At 40.1% G+C, this 24,303-nt stretch overlaps 2 protein-coding genes and 1 long non-coding RNA gene across 4 annotated transcripts in view; all 3 read left to right on the top strand.

The window, feature by feature from the left end:
- LOC138614719 (uncharacterized) overlaps positions 1 to 20,351 on the top strand; it is a 37,003-nt gene extending 16,652 nt beyond the window's left edge. Inside the window, exons 2-3 of the long non-coding RNA XR_011310326.1 lie at positions 4,523 to 4,851; positions 20,313 to 20,351. This is a non-coding gene — a long non-coding RNA (uncharacterized lncRNA). The remainder of the gene's footprint in view (positions 1 to 4,522; positions 4,852 to 20,312) is intronic.
- hoxc6a (homeobox C6a) lies at positions 10,395 to 12,503 on the top strand. 2 transcript variants are annotated; one of them, XM_069688221.1, is made up of 2 exons: positions 10,395 to 10,969; positions 11,428 to 12,503. In XM_069688221.1, exons 1-2 carry the CDS (start codon positions 10,573 to 10,575, stop codon positions 11,733 to 11,735), a joined length of 705 nt encoding a protein of 234 aa, XP_069544322.1. In that variant the 5' UTR covers positions 10,395 to 10,572; the 3' UTR covers positions 11,736 to 12,503. The 2 variants fall into 2 exon arrangements, with proteins under 2 accessions (XP_069544322.1, XP_069544314.1); XM_069688213.1 differs by having other exon boundaries at positions 11,425 to 12,503.
- hoxc5a (homeobox C5a) lies at positions 13,472 to 16,230 on the top strand. Its single transcript, XM_069689137.1, has 2 exons — positions 13,472 to 13,991; positions 15,207 to 16,230. The coding sequence occupies exons 1-2, from the start codon at positions 13,514 to 13,516 to the stop codon at positions 15,413 to 15,415; spliced, it is 687 nt and encodes a 228-aa protein (XP_069545238.1). The 5' UTR covers positions 13,472 to 13,513; the 3' UTR covers positions 15,416 to 16,230.
- Positions 20,352 to 24,303: the final 3,952 nt, after the last annotated feature.

Here is a 24,303-nt window from a genome sequence, read left to right as displayed (position 1 = left end):
TTTACAAATTTGCTTTTAATGATAACTGTATCAAAAGCGTAGCCAAATAAAATCAAAACATGACCAACGCCGACCTGTGTTGTAAATAGATTATAGCCTACATTTAAAAAGAACATCATTTCAGAGTAGCCTTTTCCGAGACGAAATGTAGGCCTATAACTTAGTAGTAAGTGTTCAAACATCATCGCAGCAGTTACATTGGCTCACAGCCTGTGTACAAACCACAAGTTTTATTATTATAATTGTTACTGTTACTGTTTAACTTGTTTTCATGTGAATGGCCTAGACAAGGATAGCCATTAGCTCCTCAGACATCTTTTTCTAGGATTACCAGGGAAATGCAATCGTTTGAAATCCTTTGATGCTACCTAAACCTGGGGAAATTGCAATAGAGATTTCTGAATATAGAGATTTCATATGGTTTTAATTTTAAAAAGTGTTCTATATCAACCTTATATTATTAAGTTATGTATGTAGCATTTACCCAATATACAAAATACACTTGTTGAAGACAATTTGTGAGTCTTGGGAAGACTATTAGCTCAAAGCCAAGCAAACAATTTTGAGATTGTACCACGGCACTACCTAAACTCAGAGCTTTGCCTTTACAGAATTTATATTCCACACTTGTGGCATCGCTCTGATTTGATTGCAAGCTATTTCCCCAACAACTAAAACTGCCTATAACGCACATTTACTGTGTATGATAATACCTGCTACAATTACAACGATTTTAAAGTAAGGGAATTTTTATTTTAATGTGCTGGTGATATAGCGTAGTTGTTTTGCACTGAATATAATCTTTATGTACGTCTTGTTATATATTGATGTTAACAATATGCTCGTTTCCTGGTGTTTCTCCTGTGAAAGACGGAATTGTGTGTCCCCGCCATTGTTGATGTAAAATCACAAATAAACAAGATGGCTCACAATCGTTTCTGTTTTTTTTATTGATACTACAGCCACGGTTATTGAACGCATTACAGCCTCCCCTCACACGCATTAAACCGAGGTGCATACATGAGTGAAGTGAAAATACGTAGTATACATTCTATTGCTGTCTCTTGTGTTTTCAGATACTGTTGAAACAATATTACCCACGGTTCTCATACCGGAACACTTCCGGTGGTAATTTTCAAAAATAAATAAATAAAAATAGTCAAAACATTCAAATGAGGAAATGGCAAAAAAAAATGCAACAATGTCGATATTTTGATGATGCTTTGGTTTTTCGCGCTTATGCGCACAAAACATTTACAGTCGGCGAGAGGAGAGAGGAGAAGGTGCAAAAGCATATTGAGTATAGTCTACTGGCTAAAGTTTGCCTAATTTAAACTTTCCATTCGATTAAAAAAAAAAAAAAAACGCCAGACACGCGTTTGCAGATGTATCCTTTTTTTTTTTTTACCTTTTAAGGAACCACGTGAATCCCATGCACAGCATGCCTACCCTCCGAAGCCTGAGTCGTACTTGATTCATCCTCCTAATAAGAAACTTCCTCTCTTAAGGGAGGACACGAAGCGTTTCTTAATGAATCTCGGGATGACTAATGTCTCTTTGAGATGAGATGAACAAACATCTGACGTGCTATGTTAATAATCGGGCGAAGTAATGGCAAAGCATGGGGGAGGCTTTATCTGTCTATACAGTGCAAGGTGTCGTGTGAGACTTGGTGTCCAGACGAACCTCCGGAAAGCATCAGAGCGATGAAATCAAAGCGAATGGGAGGCCAAGTGCAGGTAACATCTTGTGTCTCCTCGTGTTGAGTCCAGCTGCTGCTGCTGCTGCTGCTGCTGCTTGATGACGGTTTGGAATAAACAGAGGATGTGAGCTGGCTACATAAAATCTGACAATCTGAGTAATATTCAAGCAGCAGAAACAGTGCTACTTGTCTCGAGCAGCACGTCGATGTAGGTCGCTTGAAGTGTTGTTGCCCTCTGAAAAATACCAGTACTGGTTCTATTATATTAGCAAATAGAAATCTGATCCCTCTTTTCAGAGCATGTAATTCGACCTCGTCCGCCTCTTCTTGCTGTCTTGAATAGAATTGATCTGAAATAGTAGCTGTATTTTTTTTTTTTTTTTTAATGTGAAGGCGAAAATCTGAACGCTTTCCCCTCGTATTTTAATTTTTCTACAACTTTAATATTGGTACTACTTCCAAAAAAACCAACAACAACCAGTAACACAATATAATAGTGTCAGGCTCTATTCAGTAATGTCAGTGTCAGACGGTTAAATAATTCAAAGCTCCTGGTGCGCCCAGCCTGTCTGCTGTTGTATCTGCACAGTTATAAACTATTTGAATATACTGAAGTGATCCATTCGATGTGTATGTGAGACTGTTAGAAGATGTGGACAGTTAGGAGTTTTTCCTCCAGTAGGCTAAATGTTATTTAATTTCTAGATCTAGCTTTACATTTGATTTAAAATGTTTATTATAACTTGAAGCTAGTTTGTGGTATTGGCCAATTTAAGGTCTTGAAAAAAATAACATAGTCTATTTTAGCAGAAAAAAAAAAGATGTAAGGGCTCGTATTAATTTCTTTAATTTGCAGTTGTTTCGTAATTGTTTTATTTACTTTTTAAAGTAAATTGAATTTAAGAGAGTTAAACATTACAGGGCGCGATTTAATCTGCAGCAACGTGCAGCCCAACGAATGAAAGGGAAACGGAAGCACTGTTACAGTTCTTTCTATTGAATTTAAAGTTTCAAAACGCAGATTAATCTGTATTTTTTTTGTAAAGTGATATTATTTTTTTTTAGATAAAAGCTTTCCTTAATCTCAGTGCAGATTGAGACCACAAAAAAAACAGCTTTTTACACAGGCTAATTGTCTCATCCCCTCTTAGTGCCTTATTGTGTGTGTGTGTGTGTGTGTGTGTGTGTGTGTGTGTGTGTGTGTGTGTGTGTGTGTGTGTGTGTGTGTGTGTGTGTGTGTGTGTGTGTGTGTGTGTGTGTGTGTGTGTGTGTGTGTGTATCAAAACGCAGCCTTTTCATGTAGGGTGTTTATTTTTTTTCTATTTGCGTGCGTGTAGTCTTTAGAAAAATCCGGATGTGTCCCCAGGTCCCAGTCATCCTGCACCCTGGATTGTCACTTTGTCTGTGTGTGTAGTTTTACCAGAGGGTTAACATTACCAATAAAGTTTAGTGTACCTGCTGTAAACTTTATTGACGGTGTAAAGACACGGTTCAGATGGGCCAGCATCTTTTGTCTGTCTCCGTGTGGCGCGGCTCAGTGTGGAGATCACGGCCTGTAAGGACAGGGGATGCACCGCTCATCCAAGTATGTGACACATCTTTATTTTTTGTTTGTTATTTGGGTGTATATATATATATATATATATATATTTTTTTTTTTCGTCACTTGGGCTGCACGTCATATAAGTAGTTGAAAGAAAAGCCAGAAATCCTCCTTTAGTGGGATTTACGAGGTCAAACCTGCGTGTGGGGCTCAAATGAAACGACTTGTCTTCTGTTGTTCTCCTCATCTCCTCGTATTTTGTCCCTTTCGATATTTGCTGAAGGTGAAGAAATTCTATTACAAATTCAGTGGCTGCCTTGCGTCCTTGCTTACTTGTAAGGTGTACAATTCACGTCTGTGTTTTCCAGTCGTACCATCTTTTCTTTCTTTGTGTGGATTACTCAAAACTCGTTGAAGGTTTGCACCAGATTTACACTGTGTGACTTTGCCATTACGTTTAATAGCTGATAAGGTGTGGTTCTTCGCTCTCGGATCAAACTCTGCCCTCACCTGCTTTTCAAGTTTTCAAAAAAAAAAAAAAAAAATAACAACCATTTTGTTACCAATTAAATGTTGCATGACTTTAATATTCTGTTTGCGCCTTGAGCTTTGATGCTGGATGTGTGGAGCAGCCAAACCTCCCATCTGCTGACTGTCATGTGAGACAGACGCCATAATAGGGAAGTATTGTTTAGCCTAATTGAAGTTTAATTAGACGTATCCCTGTTTCTCTCCTCTTCTCACTATCTCTTTTCCTATCTCCCCTCCCTCTCTTTGTCACTCACACTTTTATTTCCTCTTTCCCGTTGGCTTTGGGTACATCATGGCATACAGCTTGTCCACCAGGGGAACTGTTATATATATATATATTTTTTGACGCATGTCTGATTTGTGACATGTTGGGAATTTCATATTGTGTAGCCTTTTTTGTTGTTGTTGTTGTTGTAGTTTTGTGCAATCGGAAAAAAAAAAAAAGAATGGAAAAGATGGGTGCAAACATTCCTGGTTGTTAAAGGGAGAAATTTACAGCTGAGTAATAAAAGTTTACGACTGAATCCTTTCTCCGATTGGCTGTAGCGAGCCACGTGGCACACGCTCTATGAACATGAACTTTATGCTGTTGTCTATTCTCTGGTCCTTCCCTTGTATCAGCAGCAGACTAAGCTGGGGCGTAGAAACGTCTTTTTTTTCTTTACTCTAATATAAAAAAAAATGCTGCACGGTCATTTTTGGCACCTCTGCGTGTGATATTCACCCGATCTCCGACTTCCTGACAGAGGGATCTTCGGGACAGTCGCCGCCTCTACCAGAAGCTGCCTGCGTTTATCCCCCCCCCCACCGGAGGCAATAAAACCGCGACTGAGAAGGCAAAAGGAGCAAGCAAGACTGCTAGAAAAGACTTTCTTTTTTTCTTTTCTTTTCTTTTTTTTTTTTCCCCCGGCAAGCAGACACCGTGCCTCCTTAAGCTCCTTATCGCCGGAATGTGGGGACAGACAGCAGCACAAGGGAGCGCGCTCTGTTGATATCGCCCTCTCGCCATCGTGACCCCTCAGCTGCTGCGTTGGACCACAGTGACGCTTACAAACTACCGAGACCCCTTACCGAGGTAAGATCACACACACACACACACACACACACCTCACTCCTCTCTTCGTGTGAGTTTTTGGTCTTCTGTTAGTCGATCAGCTGATGAATGATGCAGACAAGACGAGCGTGTGAGATCACGAGAAGTTGAAGTTGCCTATTCTGTGTAGCTTGTGACCTGACCTGTAGCCTGGGAGGCTGCTGATGCCCGGAGCGGTTGTCATTTATTGCCCACTGGCCGGCGGCAGCGGCACCTGCGTGTAGACAGGCCGATGCAGCCTGCATTAACTGAACATTTTAGAAGTGCAGTGCCAGTCTGTTGTAATAAATCGCCTTCCGATAGTAAACTTTGTCATCACTCACAGGCCCCTCTGACCAGGCAGTGACAAATTGCATTGAGAGCTGACTGATGTTCACTAATTATGCCTTCTTTCCACACTTGTTGTCACTTGTGAAATTCAGCTTGTGCCAAGAGCCTGAATAACACCCATAAGCAATTTCATGCGCGCATATGTCACACGGAGGCTCCAGTATGTACACACTGACACGCTGGTGGCTCGCGGCAGCGCCCCCTAGCGACCAGAAGTTTTGCATGTGGCAGTGGGCGGGTGTTGAGGCTCGTTGTTTATGGCTGCTGGTTTTCGGCGGCGGTTCACTGCGGATGTCAGCTGACCCGGCTGATACACTGCTGCCAGCGAGTAACTGCACGAGCTGACACCGAGGAGTGTTTCTGAGAGTCTGATTTGTTGTTGTCACTTTTGAGACTCGTGGGAGATTTTTTTTTTCCTGTTTTATGGTTTTATCCTGATATAATGGGATGCGGTGATTTGGAGGAGGTATTGCTCTGTGACATAATCACTGACATTAGCCTATGAGAAGTTAGCACGTCATTTTATTTACACTATGAGCAAAACAAAAAAAATCAACACAAATGTGCCCATTATCATCAAAACCAGCAGCATTAACATCAGACATTTACCATTAGTGAACACATTATTATTGAGGCAACACAAGTGAACTAGTGAATTATACATGGATGGTGCGAGACTGAATCAAACACACTTCAGCTTCTTTGATTTCTCTTTAACAGTGGACCCCCCCCCCCCCCCCCCCCCCCCCAAAAAAAAAAATTCAAATCAATTTTTAAATCTTCTTAAAATGAGGAGAAGCACACAGAGGAGGCTGGAACTCAGCTTTATGCAAGTGTGTGTTTGTGAGAAATAAAGAAAGGTTGTGTAAAACAAAATATATAGCCTATAAAAATTACAAATGGTAGGATAGTAAATTGTCCTATTATTGCAAGGCAAAGTATATTTTTTTTCAGAAGTATCCAAATAACAGTGTGAGTGTGTGTGTGTATGTGTGTGTGTGTGTGTGTGTGTGTGTGTGTGTGTGTGTGTGTGTGTGTGTGTGTGTGTGTGTGTGTGTGTGTGTGTGTGTGTGTGCGTGCGTGCGTGTGTGTGTGTGTGTGTGTGACAGACAGCAGTACTTTCTGAAAGAGGTTGTTCTATCAAAGCTCAGCTTGGAGAAATTCCCCGTCTGTGTTTTATTGTCTGTGCAGAGACAAAATATTGCTTTGTGTAATGAAGTGATTTCATGTGTTTCTGTCTCCTGTTGAAGCTCAGCAGTGATGCCTCTTAATCCTGTATAATGCAATTATTGACAAAGCCTCGCCGTGGAAGCCTTTAAAGTCTTATAACCTACTGTTACACACGTTGTTTGCTTTTCCCTTTTGAAACATTGCTGTTGCAATGGATCGTGTCCGCTGCTGCCCAGCACTATGCCTGCAGAGAGAGGGAGAGGGAGAGAGGGAGAGAGAGAGAGAGAAAGACAGATAGGGAGTCCATTTAATAGATGCCATTTGAGTTGTTGGGTAAATCTTGGTTTAAAATAAGAGGGGAAAACCACAGTCTATTGTTTTGCCCTGCAGTGTTTTTAAAACCAGAGATAGGTTCGCATAAAACTCCATGAAGTCATGAATCTGTCCGCATCACCACATTTAGAATCTTTCTTACAAATCCCGACAGGGCAAAAAAAAATTTTTTTGCCTACTAATGGTCATAATTTATGATGTGTGGATCAACATGCGCTCATTGGGCAACAGCTTCCTGAGTGCTTAACGAGCATAAAGTCGAACACTTCCGGACATTAATTGGGCTAGCCAGCGATGGTAAAGTGCTTATAGAGGGCTTTACATTGTTAGTATGTGAATTACTCCTTATTAGTAAGGTTAGAAAGCGGGGGAGAGGGAAAAAAGCATCAGGAGTTGACCAGACTTTGCCTCTGTCGCTGTGTTTTTAATCATGGCTGATAATGTCGAAATTTTAAGGGTCCCTTATTACTAATACTGAGTAATGTTGTGACGTTGAATATCGAATGCTATCTGCAAGCATGCAAAAGGAAAACCATAGGTCCACGGATATGGATGGGCCCTGTTGTGCTCTAGGGGAGCAGGCTGTTTAAAGATATAGGCCTTCAGCACGAGAACTAATTAAAGCGTACATTTAACACCAATCCAGCATGTTAATAACTGGCATAACAACACAAATATAATAATAATAATAATAATAATAATAATAATAATAAAAATAAAAATAACAATAAATAAATAAATAATTAAACTGCGTAACGTCTTCAGTGAGCATCATCATAGATAACAATTAAGCGTATATATTGAATTATCAATGCTATTTATTAATTTCAATGGTTAAAACCGGGCTATTATAAATAATGTATTATTTTCGTGTTAGAATTTCTTGATGCTGCTCATAGCGTCCTTTTTTAAAAATCGTGGAAACCTGGACCAAACGGCGTCTGTGCTTTAGTGCATCAAAAGCAGTGCATGTGATTTGCCTCACGGGCCGCAATAAAACACTAAAACACGAGGGAAAGAATGACCTTTCTAATTCTGCACACTGACACAACCTCCGCTGCATTCCTGCCTCTCCAGTCCACACATTGGCTTTACTGTTCAGCCTTTATTTACAACCTAAACTTTATGGACCAGCGTGCCTTTCGTGTGTGAGCGAATAAGGAAAGGGGAATCTTTGTTTGAAAACCCGAATCATGTCAAAATATTTAAATTAACAAAAAACAAAAAAACAAAACAAAAAAATTAAAAGTTGTATTAATTTGAAAGACTTTATGAGAAGTAAATTATAGCGACTGCATGACAGCAGAATTTGTATAATGAAACAAAGACTTTCACTGATTCAATACACATGCGGTTTCTGACATCACGAGCATGACAAATTAAGAAAGTAACACATCCAAATACCACATTTATCACATTTTGGACTTCATTTATATCGTTTAAACTAAAATGTCTTGTTGCAATTAAAGTGCTCATTCTGTCCACCATTTGTTCCTCAGTAATATTATCTGCTCTGGCTGACATTACTTTACACTGAGGGGTAAAAATGAATTTATATAAATTAGGACTCCCAGTATTTCCTCCGGAAAACATATGTCTGTTTTACCCCGTCATTAACTGATTCGTTACTTAATATCAAAGAGAAGAGGGGAAAAACAATCCCAGGACAGCAATATTGAGACGCTACAGGCTCCAACTTTTGCGCTTTATGTGCCTCAAATCTGTGCGACGCGGATGTCACATATGGCCACGAATAGGTGAAGGGAAACTTTTATTGCACCAGCTACTTCCTTCTCTTTGTTCTTGTCTCTTTTATGGGCTATTCAGGATCCCAAACAACAGACCAAACAGTGTTGCACGTTTAGGCTGCACGTATTCACTCTATTGAAGAGATCAATGAGGTGAACCAATAGGCTGCCGTAGCCAGAACGACTGCGGTTGAACAGACATTTTCAATAGCTTTATTGATTATTGCATTGGTATCTGTTATGGCTTGTTGCAAAACGAAAAACTAATGTCAATTATTTTTCGAAGTGCATTCATGGAGTTATAAGTTTCATTTAGTTTTAAAGCGTCTGACTTTAGAGAAGAAAACGCGCTACCCCTTAAAAAAAAAAAAAAAGTAATTTAATGATGTTGAATACAGAAAACTGAGAGTGAGTGGCGCTGTCTTCTGTCATATCATATATACGTAATTTCAAGTATTTAGAGGGAGCGCGTTTTGCCCAGACAGGATTTAAAGTTTTTGCAAGATTTGTGCAAAACACCTCCAAAGTAATTTCCTAACCCATCATTTGCTGCTGAGATAATTATCGGTTCCTGTTTCCTCTGTGTGTTGTCACAGGAATGTTGAAGTATGATCAAAACAAGAAGAAGAAAAAAAAGACTGCAACATCCGCATAAGCATTTTAACATGTTTCTTTTTACTCTTCTCTGTGTAAAAAAAATAAAAATAATAATAATCATGTTCTTTATTGTTGAAGAGACTATACCTGAGAACTAGCCGTTCATAGTGAACACCGGGTGCACTGTTGGCCTGTGGATGATTTTTGTCTGACGTTTCTCTGGACACTCGTTTAACAGATTAGATGTGTCAAGATGGTGGCAGAAGTCATCTTCTGGTCGGGTCGGCCGTACCTGTACGCGATTTATCCCCTCTCGCTTTGCCTCCACATGCTGTGCTGTGCTTTCATTTCTGAGCCTGGGAGATTGCTGCCTGTGTTTGCAGGGCTTTGCTGCAGAGATAGTTGTTGGTGAGCTGGGGAACGTCACTTCTTTTATTGCCCTCACAGAAGAGACCATAAACGCATTCTTACCACCTACACCCTCCCCCCAGTTCACTGCAAAAGCATGGAAATTGCTCACGTGCCAGATAATTCATACACAAAAGAAACATTAACAGTATGTTGGAAACTCGTCGATATGGCTGAAATAAACAATAAATGCCAATATCCAGTTTAATCCTCATCCACAGGCAGCGGATCAGAGCATGTAGCTGTTGTGTATAATATATAGCATATATCTCTGCAGTGGTGTTGTGAAATAGAAACTGAGTTCAGGACTCTCTCTCTCTCTCTCACTCTCTCTCTCACACACACACACACACACACACACACACACACACACACACACACACACACACACACACACACACACACACACACACACACACACACACACACACACACACACACACACACACTCACAATCATTCACAATTACTCAGTATGGCAGTTAAAGATTTTAAATTGTGTCTCCTAAGAGGGTTTTTATAGTTATGTAATTTTCTGATTTGCACTCTTTAAGACGCATTAATCCTGATTTCATGTGTCTTTATTCAGATTTCATCCTTCCCTTTGAATGTGATCACTGCACTGAATGATATTGGCCACGTTTCGCAACGTGCTTTCTCCTTAAACACCACGCACACAAGCTGTTTAAACTTAAAGCCAAAAAAAACTTCTCATCCAGCCAAGCTGCATAGTGTGCCACTCCAACCCTGCGTTGTGTTTATCGGCATTTAGCAGTAATGTTCAAGCTCTGAGCTAAAAGCTACAGTTTCTCTTCAACTCCTGCCTCTCAATTGGTGGAGAATGGTCAGCTGACATTGTCATATTGTCTCTCACCGAGCCAAGCCTCGGCTATAACACTCGGGTTTGTGCGTCTTAACCGGAGATTGGAAATTAATAATATTGAATCCTCAAAGTAGCCCACGTCCAGTTAGAGAAGTAGAAAGTCGAGAAAAAAAAGAAGAGCGTGGAGAAAGGTGTGGTTGGTTGACACAGACGGGAAGGAGATTTACTGAGAAGGAGATTGAAAAGAGACCGATAAAGAAGTGGGGAGAGTTGGAGAGAGGGTTACAAGCAAGGTATGAATTCTTATTTCGCAAACCCGTCGCTCTCCTGCCATTTATCCGGTGGTCAAGATGTTTTGCCTAACGTACCCCTGAACTCCACCACCTATGACACAGTCAGACATTTTTCGTCGTACGGTGCAGCCGTGACCCAGAATCGGATATATGCACCTTTTTACTCCCCTCAAGATAATGTCGTGTTTGGCTCTGGCAGGGCACAGTATGAGTATGGATCAAACGTGTTTCTTCAAGACAAGGACGTGCTGCCCAGCTGCAGACAAACAAACATGGGACTCAATACACAAAGCCACATTGCTCAAGAGTACAGTCTGGATCAAGGAAGAGCAGGAGCCCAGGATCAGAAAAGTAACGTCCCGATCTACCCGTGGATGCAGCGAATGAACTCACACAGCGGTGAGTTTTACTACGACAAATAAATTAAGGAAATGGGCCAGTTTTACGATATGTCTTACCAAGAGAGTAAGTTACTTTTTATGGCCCCATAAAACATTACTGTATCCCCTCGACTTGTAAGATGGGCCTTTACATGTGCAAACAAACAGCTTTCATTTTAAGAATGATATAGCAGCTATAATCAGTAGCGTGAGACATAGAGGATACATTTGCTTTCATAATTTTAGATAATAAAGCAAATATGCCCTTTGAAATAGGATTTGTCTAACAGCTAAAATGTGTTTATTTTTGTCTTTGTGGATTTAGATTGTAATTATGATACTTAACACTGAGGCAATACTTAGGCTCAGTTGCCTCGAAGTATTATCAAACCAGAGGCAGACACATGTTTTTTTATTTGAAATATGACTTCACTTTGCAAACGATTAAATTAGTGACTTTACTTTGTATCTCAGCAGGAGTGGGCTACGGGACGGACCGACGCAGGGGACGTCAAATATACTCTCGTTACCAGACACTTGAGCTGGAGAAGGAATTTCATTTCAACCGCTATCTGACCAGGCGCAGACGCATCGAAATCGCAAACGCGCTTTGTTTAACGGAGCGGCAGATCAAAATCTGGTTTCAGAACCGACGCATGAAATGGAAGAAAGAGAGCAACCTGACATCCACGGTGACTGGAAGTGAACAGACAGGAGCCTCTCAAGAGGAGGAACGCAATGGCGCAATGGAAGAAGGAAAGGATGAGGACAAGAAGAAAGAATAGTGAAAGAGAAGTGGCATACAAACACCTGATGACCATTCAAACCCAACATAACTACCTAAAAATCTATATGGACTTGAGAGCGACTTCACTGCATGATGGCTACCCCGCCGCTCTCCCACTTTAATCTCATGTTGACCACAGGAGTGTTGAGCCTTAGAAATCCAAATTATTTCAGCCACAGTATGGCACTGTGACAATTGGAGCATCAAGCTTTTTTTTATTTTTTTTTTTTTTTTATTTTGTATTATTATTATTATTATTATTAAAATGTCACTAGTATTGTGAAAATAAAAAAGAAGTATTAATTTCTACGTTATTTCCCATGCCAGGAAATCTGTGTATTTACCCCCTTACACCCCATCCATCACTGTGAACTCTTTGATCACCTCACTAAATACAGTGTTGGTCTGACTTAACTCATGATTGTACATGCACATTCCACGGAAGGAAAGGACCGGGCCAGACACTTTATCACAGTATAATCTAGTACTTGAATCGTCCGCAGAAAAGTGCCCTGCATTAACCTGAAAGTTGCACGAATAGCCTCCAGTCCACACACAAACACAACTCTAATGCCTGTATATAATAAAAGTATCACTATATTATGTAATTCCAGTGAAGACTTGTGCATTTAGCCGCTTTGACGCTGCATATAAAATTGCGCTTAGCCCCCTCCTTTTTTTTTTTTTTTTGGATCATTTGACACAATAGGCTTTCCTTGTGAGATAGATTTGTACACTAGTAATTCTTCACTTTTGTTTGAGAGTTACAAATTCATGTTTTGTCATAATTGTGTATCATGGAATAAAATATTTGTAAAACTTTCCCCTTCGTCTTGTGTTTTTTGGGAACATATCACTTTCTAACATTGGTCAAATGACTGCATAAAGACAGGCTTCTGAAATACGCAACAAACTTAGTAGCCTACGTTATGGGAGAAGTTTGGTTTTACCTTTTAATTTTATCATGACTTTGTTGGTCAGGGGGCTGGATAAGATGGTAACACATAGACGAACTTTAAAGCAAATTTTGGCCTCTTAAATATTAAGTTTTAGCCTCTCTAATTGGTATTATAAGAGCACGGGAAGGAGCTATTGTCTGGTATCCAGTTAAATAACATTCCCGTTGCTGTATAACTATAACACAAACTGCCAGCGACACTCAAGTTTCAGGTCCATATGCGTCAATATATTCTAACCGAGTGAGAGGTTAAAATTTACATTATTATGATTATTGTTGTTATTATTACAATTATTATTATTGTTATTATTATGATTATTATTGTTATTATATAATAGACTGATGGTGGACTCGCAGCGCGTCAGGGGGCATAGAGCTCTGACCGGTCCTGACCGTCCTGCCTCATACCAGACGCCAGATGACGCTCTTGTCTTACTGTCCTGCCCTTTTTGCGCTAAAGATTCCTGCCTAGTCTTCAACAAACCAACAGCTCAAAGTTTACCGGACACGTTTCTCCTATTCATCAATATCCCCATTGAGTATCAAAGCCAATTTATGACTGGCCAACATGTGCACGTGATCCCATACAAATACCCCATATTTGGGCAGCGCACGTCGGATCAAGAATTAAAAAAAAAAAAGATACCAAAGCCTACTCCACCTATAAATCCTGGATTATTTTTTTAGGGCAGACAGGTCTGAATTTTCCAAAAGCGGCAACAAAGAAAAGCAATGACCAACAAAAACAAGGAAATAAGCGCAACAATCATCCCGCAGCCCTGTCTAGTTTAAAACGAAAGTATCGCTCGTAGTTTAAAATGAGCTCTTATGTTGACAGCTCCGGTCTCAGGCAAACAAGCGAGACAACTTCTCCTAACACTATGTTTAGTTTCGATCTAACTGGGCGAAGGTCCAGCCGTTATGAGGGTGTTAATGTGAACGGGATATTTTCTTGTCCCGTCCCCACGACCTCTGTTGAACGGGAGGAGATGAAAACTAGCCTGCGTGGCAATACGGATACTCCTCTCCCGTCAGGACCACAGATAACCATGGTCTCCAGTAGCTCGTCCGTGGAGGCAAGCGGGCTCAACTACGGCAGCAGCAAGCTGCTGGGACTAGGGGCAGACAGAGACCCGGAGAGGAGCGCAAAATCCGGCGGCAACATGAGCCAGGAGAGCGACAGAAACGCGGATAACACGCAATCGGTGAAACGAAACACAAACGTGAACCAGCGTCAGGACAGTGAGCAGCGGCCACAGATTTATCCATGGATGACAAAACTGCACATGAGCCACGGTAAAGTTTGCCTATTTTCTAAAGTGCGGCTAAGATGCTTTCCCGTATTCACTCTTAACGCAGCAACACTTCTTTTCGCCCGTTCCAGTGTCCCTCTTGAGTTTTATAGGCCAAACGCAGGAAATAATAAAAACTCGCGGTCATAAATTTTATGACAAAGGCATCCATTGCTCGTAAACCTGCTCTGTTACGGTGAAGAGGTGATCTGTGCTGTGATTTATGGTGGTATAATTGGATAAGAGAACAAATCTGTGATAAAACTATGAAATAATATTACAGATGCAGCTCTAAGTATTAGTTCTCGCCTTGCTTTGTTTAGTCTCAGTCTCGCTACATGTTTTACATCATGAGACTCCGTGTGAGAGAAGCTTTAGCCTTAATTTGAACTCTGGGAAACACCAACGCCCTGACCCAATCGTGAACTTTTCACCTCTAAAAGATGTGAATAGGAATGCTCCCTCTCCATGCCTTCAAACCACTGCTTGACTTTTTAGGCTGCAAGATGGACAGTGAACCCATTTTCCGCAAGAACTAGCGACTTCTGTTGTGTGTTTCTCCATATGCAAATATCCAGAGGCACACAGCAGGGATGTTGAATTTCTGTTTAAGTCTAACAGCACAGGCCTGTTACTTTATTAGCACGCCTGTGTACGGGCAAGTCTAAAAATAGGGAAAATTTAATCTGGAAAACATCCGTTTCCGTTTTCCAATCCTACTTATTTAGATTTGACATAACTGTTTTGTCTCCCATAATATAATGCTTATGTGCAGCGATATAAGGCCGAGGCCAGGGTTACAGGGAGGCCCACATATATTACTTATCCAATTTAACATATTAAGGTAAAGTAAGATTTATTCAGTAAATATATTGTGTTTTTTTATGTTTTGGTGTGAAAGGATAAAGAGGGCCCTCATCCTCTACACTATTTATAGGCTCTAGTTAACCATCCTCATCAGCATGACATAAATTTTTATTGCACAAATCCACAGTAAGTAATATCAGGTTAAATTGGGTTATATAAAGATATTTGATCTTTTAAATGGGTGTGGAAGGGGACCTAAATTAATAGATTTTTTTTTTCTTGTAATGCTTTTTTTTATGGATAACCCAGCTTTATTTAATGTAATAATATTATGAGCCTATTATTTATATTTATTTTTTTATTTTCCACTTCAAATGCTGCTGAAAGCTAACTTATTTTAATACCACTTCAGAAACGGAGGGTAAGCGGTCCAGGACCAGTTACACCCGCTACCAGACTCTGGAGCTGGAGAAAGAGTTTCACTTCAACCGGTACCTGAGCCGCCGCAGGCGCATAGAGATCGCCCACACTCTGTGCCTAAACGAGAGACAGATCAAAATCTGGTTCCAGAACAGACGAATGAAGTGGAAGAAGGACTCAAAGATCAAAGTGAAGGAATAAAAGTGCACCAGTGAACGGCGTGCACGCAGCACAGCCCCACACTGCACAGTGCTGGAGTGCCGCCTGACCTTCGGATGAACTGCTAGGAGCAATGACATCATGACACCGCTCTGTGTGCTTCATCACCAATTATGTGTCACTTGCTGCAGTTTGGGGACCTAATGTATTGAATATCATTCACTTTGATCAATCGGTTTACATTTCTAAATTAATTTGCTGCCCATGCGATGATAACCTCACTTTACTGCACGAAGGGAACAAGAGGTTGAGAGGAGCTGGGTCCTTCACGCTGCAAGGCTTTTGGTCTGCAGTGCACCGAATAGCTGCACAATACTAATCAATGTTCTTAATTAGGATAATAGTAGTGGCGGCTGGGGCAGCCGGCATCATTCCCAGCTCTCATCATGTCAAAAACTTTAAGGTCAGTGAAAATGATGGAAAAATATCATTCTGACTTCTTGATAAACCTTAAACTGTCCTCACAGCAACAGTTAAATAGTTTTACACCACTAAAACTACTTCTTACCCTCTTTCCTTGTTTTTTAATAATATGTTGCGGTTAGGACGTTGTTGAATGTGTGACGTGTTCAGTGAGAAATGTCTTTGTGAGTGGATTTCTGTCAAGGCATCTTCCATGTTGTCTGTCATATTCTTGTGACTCTAAATCATCATGTATAACTCAGTGACTGTATGTGATAATATTGTAATGTGCAATGAACTCTGCTCCCCTTTGTAAACATGAGGTGCCTGGATAACACAAGGCCTAGAAGAACTGATAAATGGCCTGTTTGTTGATTGTAACCAATAAAGTCTCATTAAAAGTAAAGACATTTCCTACTGTCAGGATACACATCTCTTCTATTTTTTTCCCCCCTCACATTAAAATAATGAAATACCTTTTATGTTCCAATTTTAGTAAATTAAACTGTTTATAAATTACACGTTTTTTTAAGAGTACATTATCTCTTGCTTTGTCTTAGTTGACCACGTTCCGACGCTGAATTCACAGGATTTCATTGACTGAGAAACGCGCTCTGAAGTTTAAGGCCCTCATAAAACTCAATTGCCCCTTTTCCACCACTCCACCACAGATACACTCCGTTTCCTGTTTTGTCGGGGAAGGAAGGGACACACTCGCCTGTGATAACACTCACCCACAACACAACATGGATGCAAACCTTTGGTTTCCTGTGGCCGCAGACTGACGCGTCATCACTGTCGAGGCCATATGGCCACGTTATGATATCGCTTTGCTCTTTAATCCTGGCATCATTACACTGTAGTTAAAACAACACTGTGTGGTAGTATAGAGGACATAAAATCGTGCCTGTTGCTGGGTGTCTGTGTCCAGCAGCAGATTTAGTAGAAGTAGTAGTATGACGCAGTATAGCCCAAAGTTATGAGGTAATTTCTCTCTAGCACTACTTAAAGAAAATAAAAATCAACTCACCTCTCAAACTAATAGCTTCCTATTGAACTTCCTTGACGGTTATGAAAACCGGTCAGTGCAGCGTCCACTTTCTATGCGCTCTGTTAGGCCTAACCTATACGGGGACAATGTATTCAATCCCTTTTTGTATGTCTTTCTTTTAGGGTATTTTAAAGTTTACAAGGTTACATATGCCAATTGCCCCAAGCAGAGGCTGTGAATGGTGCATAGGAAGCACGTGGTGTCATTTAAGTGGGTTTTATGGCCTGGAAGAGCTGACAAACCTTCGATATATACACATCATATATAATCTTAACTGTCCGGAATCGCAGCTGCTGGCTTCCCCTTATCGGAGGAAGAAAGGGCTTTGTGGCAGTGAGGATGCAGTACCTTTCTCCGGACCGTGTAGTCGAGTGGTGCGGAGGACTGAGAGCTGCTGCAGTAAGTTGTTTTTAACTTGGACTACAGGCCTGCGACTGAGCCGTCATTTCACCGTAAGACAATACCGTTTTTGTTTTATGTTAGTGTGGCTTTGAATGCACGAATGTTAAATCGATTAACTTCCAAGTTAATTTACTTAACTGATCATGAATATTTTATAGAACTATGATGTTTTTAAAGTAAAGTAAAATTCTCGGTTTTATTTCAACGTATCAAAGGCGATTTGGTGTTATGTACTATGTTCGACAGAAACTGGATCTTACAGAAATGCTGATCATGGTTTGTTTTTTTTCGTGGCCACGACACAGATTTAAACGGAACGTCGTCTTCATATTTGTACTGCAATTTAATCTTTGTAAAGGAAAGTAGGATTGATATTTGAATGCCCTGCAACAGATTTGAACATTAGGGCGTTTGATTCAACAGTTTGCTTTGCATGTTTGAGTTATTGGAGAAAACTAAAAAATATTTGTGAGAAAGGTGACTGTGTTGAAATTGAAAAGTCAGACAGAACTATCAAAAATCCTCTGGCGTCCTTGCCTCATCATCCACTCTCTTTCTCTCCCCTTACACACACTGACTTGCTCTTGCACACCTACCAGTATTTAATCAAAAATACAAATATAAATCAAATCAAATAATTTGTTTAATTAGAGATAAAGATGTTTAATTAGAGATAAAGTCATGTCATTTTGCACATTGGTTATATTTATTTTTATTTTTTTTATAAATAAATACTCCTGAGGTTGCTTGTTGAAAATAAAATTAGACTTTGGTTGTGTGTGATGCTAAAATGTTGCTCTGTTGTTTAAAATATTGCCTTCATCCATGAAAAGAGCTTGAATTTTTTTTTTGCAAAACCACCTGATTAAAATGCTTCATCTCGCTGTTTAACCTTGAGGTCGTTTGTGCTCATGAGCTGTGGTTCCTGTTTTAGGGTCATGTCTGGGCCAAGGGACATGTTTGATTCAAAGTCACTCTGCAGTGCAGTTATGGCATCATCCAAACTCAAACCCTTTGAAACTCTCAGTGTCAATTGTGCACCAAAGGCATGCATGTTGCATCTTTTACCAAAAATGTCCATTTCTTGCAAAGTATGTGAATATTTGTTTTTTGGGCACAGAGTTAAGACCCCCCCCCAATCACACACCCCTCTTTAACTCGTTGTCCTGGTTTGAGGGGAAGGTATTACTGAATTGATCAGTGAGGAGACTGATGAGGCAATGCGATCTTATAAGCTCAATAATTTTCTGTTGCTCTGTGTAGGTCTCATCATTTAATTGCCCATATGTCTTAGAAAGCAGTTCAGCCTGGAAACACTGCCCTTTCTTAATCAATGTGTGGATTTGCAAACAGCTAATTTTGATATGAGGTCTTGTTTGGGTGAGTTATCTCTGCAGGGTGCAGCAGGGATGCACTTGCTCACTGTGAAGCTGCATCAGTAGCTATTGTGGGATTTAAATATGAAAGTTTTTTTTATTTCGACTCTGGTCCTGTTGAGGAGTCTCAAGGCTTTAGGTGGAGTGCACAAATTGTCTGCATGAAGCCTGAACACTGACTGGATGGTCAGTCTTGGTTGTATTGGCTTGTGTGTATTTTCTAACATGTTATCAGAATTACTTTTTAAAGTCTGTGCAGGTTTGATTTCAGGTGTGCAGGATGAATGATACACTTTCAATAGGGGGCACTGTGTAACACGCTCCTGTGTGGGTCATTCACTGTGGTGGGGGGGAAGGGGGGGGGGGGGGGCAACGTGTCCAAGCCAGGGCATTGAGTAATTTGATTTTATTTACAATTGTTGTTGTTTTTTTAAAAGCAGTTTTATTTAGTAATGCTAGAGGGATAAAATTCAAAATTTCCAGACTAAAATAAAACAATCCAAAATGAAGATATATTTTCCTCCTGAAAAAAAAAAATCCAGAAAAATAATTTTGGCATCTTAGAGGTCACATAACACTTATTATAATCGAAATAATTGCATTCTCAAGACTTTTCAGCCATTGTTAAGTTTGAATGAAAGATATTATTTAATCTCATTTAAATTAAGACACTCCAGATGAAAACAGTCTAATTTCACTACAACAAAAGTGAAACCGTACAAACATCCGTTTTCACTGCCATGTTCTGTACGGTTTGTGTTCCTTTCTTTGACCTGTGGAGCTGACACTGTCATCATTCAATCCGCAGAGGTCATTTCCGGGTGAGCACAGACTTCCCTTTGTCTGAGCTCAAATAAGAACCATAAAGTCCCATTACATCGTTGTGGAACACAGCAAGAATTTATTTACAATGTGAAGACAAAGTCGTGATTTTTTTTTATAGACTGCTCGCCATAATTCAGCAGCGTTGAAGTCCAGGGATTTCTATTCATAGAACATTTGGCCCAAGGAAATACCAAAATGCTTGTAAATTGAGTTTTACTGTCTAAAAATGACCCGTCCTGAATTTCTGTCCTCGGTCCCAGTTCTGCAGGAGACCACACATGTCAGAGCTTTTCTGGGACAGCCTTTCTTCAATAGATAACGGAAGATATCAGAGGTAGAAGAACAAACTGACGGATCATTTACAGGAAATAATAACGCAACATATCAAAACGTTTCCTTTCTGTTGCCCAACTGAACGCTAACAGATTAAATGTTTGCAGAAAAAAAAAACAAAAAAAACCCCCAAAAAACCAGGGACAGTGTTTAGAATGAAATACATGTGTGTGGCTTTTCAATTATTAGATATCATTTCTTGCACATCTTTTTATTTAATTAATTGTATTTTTCAAACTATGGTGACTATTTTAAATTGGGGAAAAAACGAAATATGGCAGACAGTGCATCAACGTATTTTAAAGTTTACAAATAAGTTTAATTTAGGAAATTATTGGTAATATATTGATATATAGTGGTTTTTTTTTAAATAAGTAATTATTTACCAATTTGTAGATCTATTTTTCAGGCATTTTAGATGTGAAGAATAATTTTCTACCTCGATAAGGTTTTTATGGAGTCTAATTTCCGTTTTCTCTCCATTTTTCAGTTCATCGGGTCAACGTGAGAAGGATCGTGGATTTATCAGTAAGTGTTATGCATCGCTCCACACCTCTGACTTCAGCAAAGAATGAACCCTCGTGGTGGAGCTTGTTAATTGGATGCATACAGCTGGCTCTACCGACATTAAGGGTCCAGATATCTGCACCCTTAATGAATTTGTTTACGGCTTCCAGTGTTGTTTTCATTTTTGTTTCAATTTCAAATATCAAAAAGAAAAACTCCAATTTAAACTCGATTTACCTTCTCACAATTTCCTGCAATCCAAATTAAAACGGTCACTGTTGTTGCTCAGATTGGATGGGTTAAACACTGCAGTGCGAGTCCAATCAACCACAGCACCGCTGTAAAACTAACCAGTGGTTTATGTGGGGGAATCCAGTATCTAAAATCACCTCTGCTCCTTCGGCTGCTGCTTTTAAAAGGTATTCATAGCCAACTAGTCTCCAGTCTGTCTGCACTTCATTAAAACTTTTTATTCTAACTGGACCATCCAGTTTAACGTTATTACACCTGGGGAGAGTAAACGTGTAAAGGCTATTAGGTTAAGGGTTTGATTAAAAGCGCATCGTAACCATTTCCATCGGGGAGTGGAATATTGCAGCACCGTCTGCATCCAGGTCAGGTACCCGGCCACCAAATTAAAAACAACCATGTGTGGACAGAACGACCTCCACATAGTTTTGCGTAGATTTATTTTGTTTACATATGTACATGTGTGAACACGCTTGTACAGCTGTTATTTTGCGGGTGGGGGGGTGGGGGGGTTGAGAGAAGGAAGCTCAACAATTTCTCAAATGAACAAATGAAACATCAAATTAGTCCGCCTGAGGGCCTCATTTTTTGTACTTCTACATTATAACTAGTTATTGAACTAGGTGCACGATCTGAAAGCCATTTGCGGGGAGAAAGAATTCATTGCTGTCTCTCCATCAATAATCCTTGGCAGTGAACTATTGGAACCAGTCAAACGCGAGGGGTGAAACGCGGGTCAGGCTGTCTAACTAATATTAAAATGCGCCCGCCAGAGCGCATGGGGCGAGAGGGAGTATGTGGTGTGCGTGCAGCTCTTTCGCACTGCTTGGGTGCACAACAAACAGCATGTATTTAGATGAGTGTATGACAAAGCCAAATAACATGAGTTTTTGTTTGTTTGTTTGTTTGTTTTTTGTTACCATCTCCTCCACAGTTCACTGTTAGCTAAGGATGCTTGTTGTTCAATAAAATAAAATCTATGAAATTGATGCACAGAGCACGCGGAGAAAGATTGAGATGGTTTTTTGGGGGGTTTTTTTTGACGGTGTTTGAAGTCCCCAGTGCATCTCCACTGTAATCAATTCCATTGATTCACAATCTGAGCATGTTTGCTGTTTTTAATAACCCCCGAAACAGGTCACATGTCTGATATTGCATTTTTCATCCGAGGCTTTTCTCATTAGCTTCCAGAGTGGCAGGAAGAAAGGTTACCGAGCGGTCAGTATGGTAATAGCAAGCAGAAGAAATGGTTGGGAACAATAGAAACTTATTTTTCATCTGTGCTGTCACGCCGTCCCTTTGTATCCACCGTGTTTGTGACTGAATATTCATATAAGAGGTACCTCAAAGGCAGAGGTTGAATGTGGAGAAAAGAGAGCCTCTCTGTCTCTGCGCGACGTGTTCGTGTGTGCAGGCGTATATGTGTGCGCACGGATATTTTGTAGGAAAAAAGATGTTATTTTATGTCTTTTGTAAATGTATAAACAGTAGGGAATTGGTTTGTGTGTGTGTGTGTGTGTGTGTGGCTTTAGTAGTCCCGATAAAATAATTTTAAAAAAGCGTCTTTGGCGCTTTAGCGCACTCTTTGTGTGGCATTTCTACTCTATTTCAGCCTTTATATTTGTAATGACGCTATTATGAAATTCACGCCAGTCTGATTTCAGACGTGACGCCCCGCTTGCAAAGATATTTGCCTGACAGATCGCCTATGCAGTGTCTAACCCTAAAATACATTAGTTGTCTATATGTACCCTGTAGAACCGAATTTGTGTTAAGTACAAACAATCGCAAATACGTCTCTACAGGAATACATGGGCAACTGAAATACCACGCCAGCCAATGGATTACTCTGCATCTGCTCCTCTTCACGTCTCCCTGCCTTTTTATTTATTTATTTATTTATTTATTTTCCTCCTCCCTGCTTTCGCATATACAAGCATCAGTGATGATACATACAGCCTACACCCAGGCACTAGCGATGCAATAACACTGTCACAAGTTGTATTCATAGTCCAGACAGCCATGGATTGTGTAGGTAGGCCACAGAGAGTAAACCCATGTGTGCACTGTGCGGCTACTACTGTGTCAGACCCTGTAAAACACGCTAGGAACCAGGGGTCGTTTAAAAGTGACTGATTTACGGCTTTTATTGCTCTATAAAACGCCTCTGACATCCTCGCTAGGGGTAATAGAAATGTCTTGCGCATTCTTTACAAACAGTACAGCCAGAAATATGATATGCAATTTCACGTCGTTTTTAACCTTATTATGTAATTATTGCTGTGAAAATAGATCCCTGAACTTGCAACATGGTGCTGCTGACCAAAATATTGACGTGTGTGCTGCCTCTGTCAGTGCAGTCTCATCAGGAAGCACCCTATGCATTATTATTATTATGATTATTATTGTGTCAAGACATAACAATGAAAGAAAAAACTAAATGTTGTTGGGAGGCTGTTAAGGTATCAGGGGGTTAACTTGTCTCTCTTTGCCTACAGCTGACTCTGAGATAAGAATGGGTAGCCTTCAGCACATGACAGGTTTATACAACCAGGCAGTATCAGTTTACAATATGAGAGCAGACCACCAGTAATGTGGCTTCAGGCAGGATTAACATGTAACATTTGGTGGCTGCATTTCCAAATTGAAGCCGGACTGAAAATATTGTTCTTTAATTTTTGATTTTTAATAGGCCTATTTATATCGTTGAGATAAGTGAGATTATAGTGTAAAGCATGGATATAAAGGATAGTGTGGACATATTTGTAAACAAATTAGCTGCATGTATTCCTGTAGTAATCATCAATGTTGCATTTATTCAAGGATTTCCTCACTATTTCCCTTCATAAAATGTATCTTGTAACTGCCAGGTGCTGTTTTAGGTTCCTGTGAGTGTTTGTCCTCACACAGATGCAGTTCATTTAGTTATTGCTCCTGTGCTTCTATTTAGCCCATAACAAAGCTTTCAACATGTGCAGCCAGTAAGAGATAAAGGCTTTTCTGTGTTGTAAACCATATCATAAGGAGAGGGAAACACTGCAGCCAAGAGCAGTATCCCTGTCACTAAATGTCCAGTCTTAAAGAATGGGATCAATGGTTTGATTTCTGTTTACAAGCGTCTCCAAGGGCTATCCTGCATGAAGGAGGGATGTTCAATGAGTCACTCAGATGTGAGGGTGTGCAGCTGCTTTTAAATGCAATGATCTTGTCTGCAACAACCCAATTTAGTTTAACTTCACTGTGACACAACAGTCCATGCAGTTAAGTCAGCAGTTCATAATGTCCTGATACTCTCTGGTCTGTGACATCACAATGATGTCGTTTAACTGCTGACTGGTTTTGTGACCTCATAATGATGCAACCCTGCCAGGTTGTCAGGTTTGTGACGCCACAGTGGTCATGTCCTGTGACCTCATGTTAGTTTGATAGTAGAAGTTTCACTGTTGTTCAGTCTGCGTTTGTGTTGAGACTTCTTGTTGTCTCTGGGACATTTTGTTGGTGGCATCAAGAGGCTAATAGCAAATGTGGAATTAATTTGGAGAATGTTTTTGTAGATTACTTGTATCTTTCAGAAGCATTTTGGCTTGTCTACTTTTCCTATTATGGTCCATTTATTCTTTACGTCTTATTCCATTTACTGTATAGCACCTTGCAATTGTGTAAGAATTGATTTTTGCCGCTGTGATATTCTAAGCGGTTTCAGCTAAAGAATCGTTTTCTTAATC

Source organism: Brachyistius frenatus, unplaced genomic scaffold, assembly GCF_029030835.1.
Source record: "Brachyistius frenatus isolate BFR_SWC_R1_liver_20210118 unplaced genomic scaffold, ASM2903083v1 Contig_6, whole genome shotgun sequence".
NCBI classification, from domain to species: Eukaryota; Metazoa; Chordata; class Actinopteri; family Embiotocidae; genus Brachyistius; species Brachyistius frenatus.
Note: the sequence above shows the minus strand (reverse complement) of the source record. Positions and strands in the feature narration are given on the sequence as shown.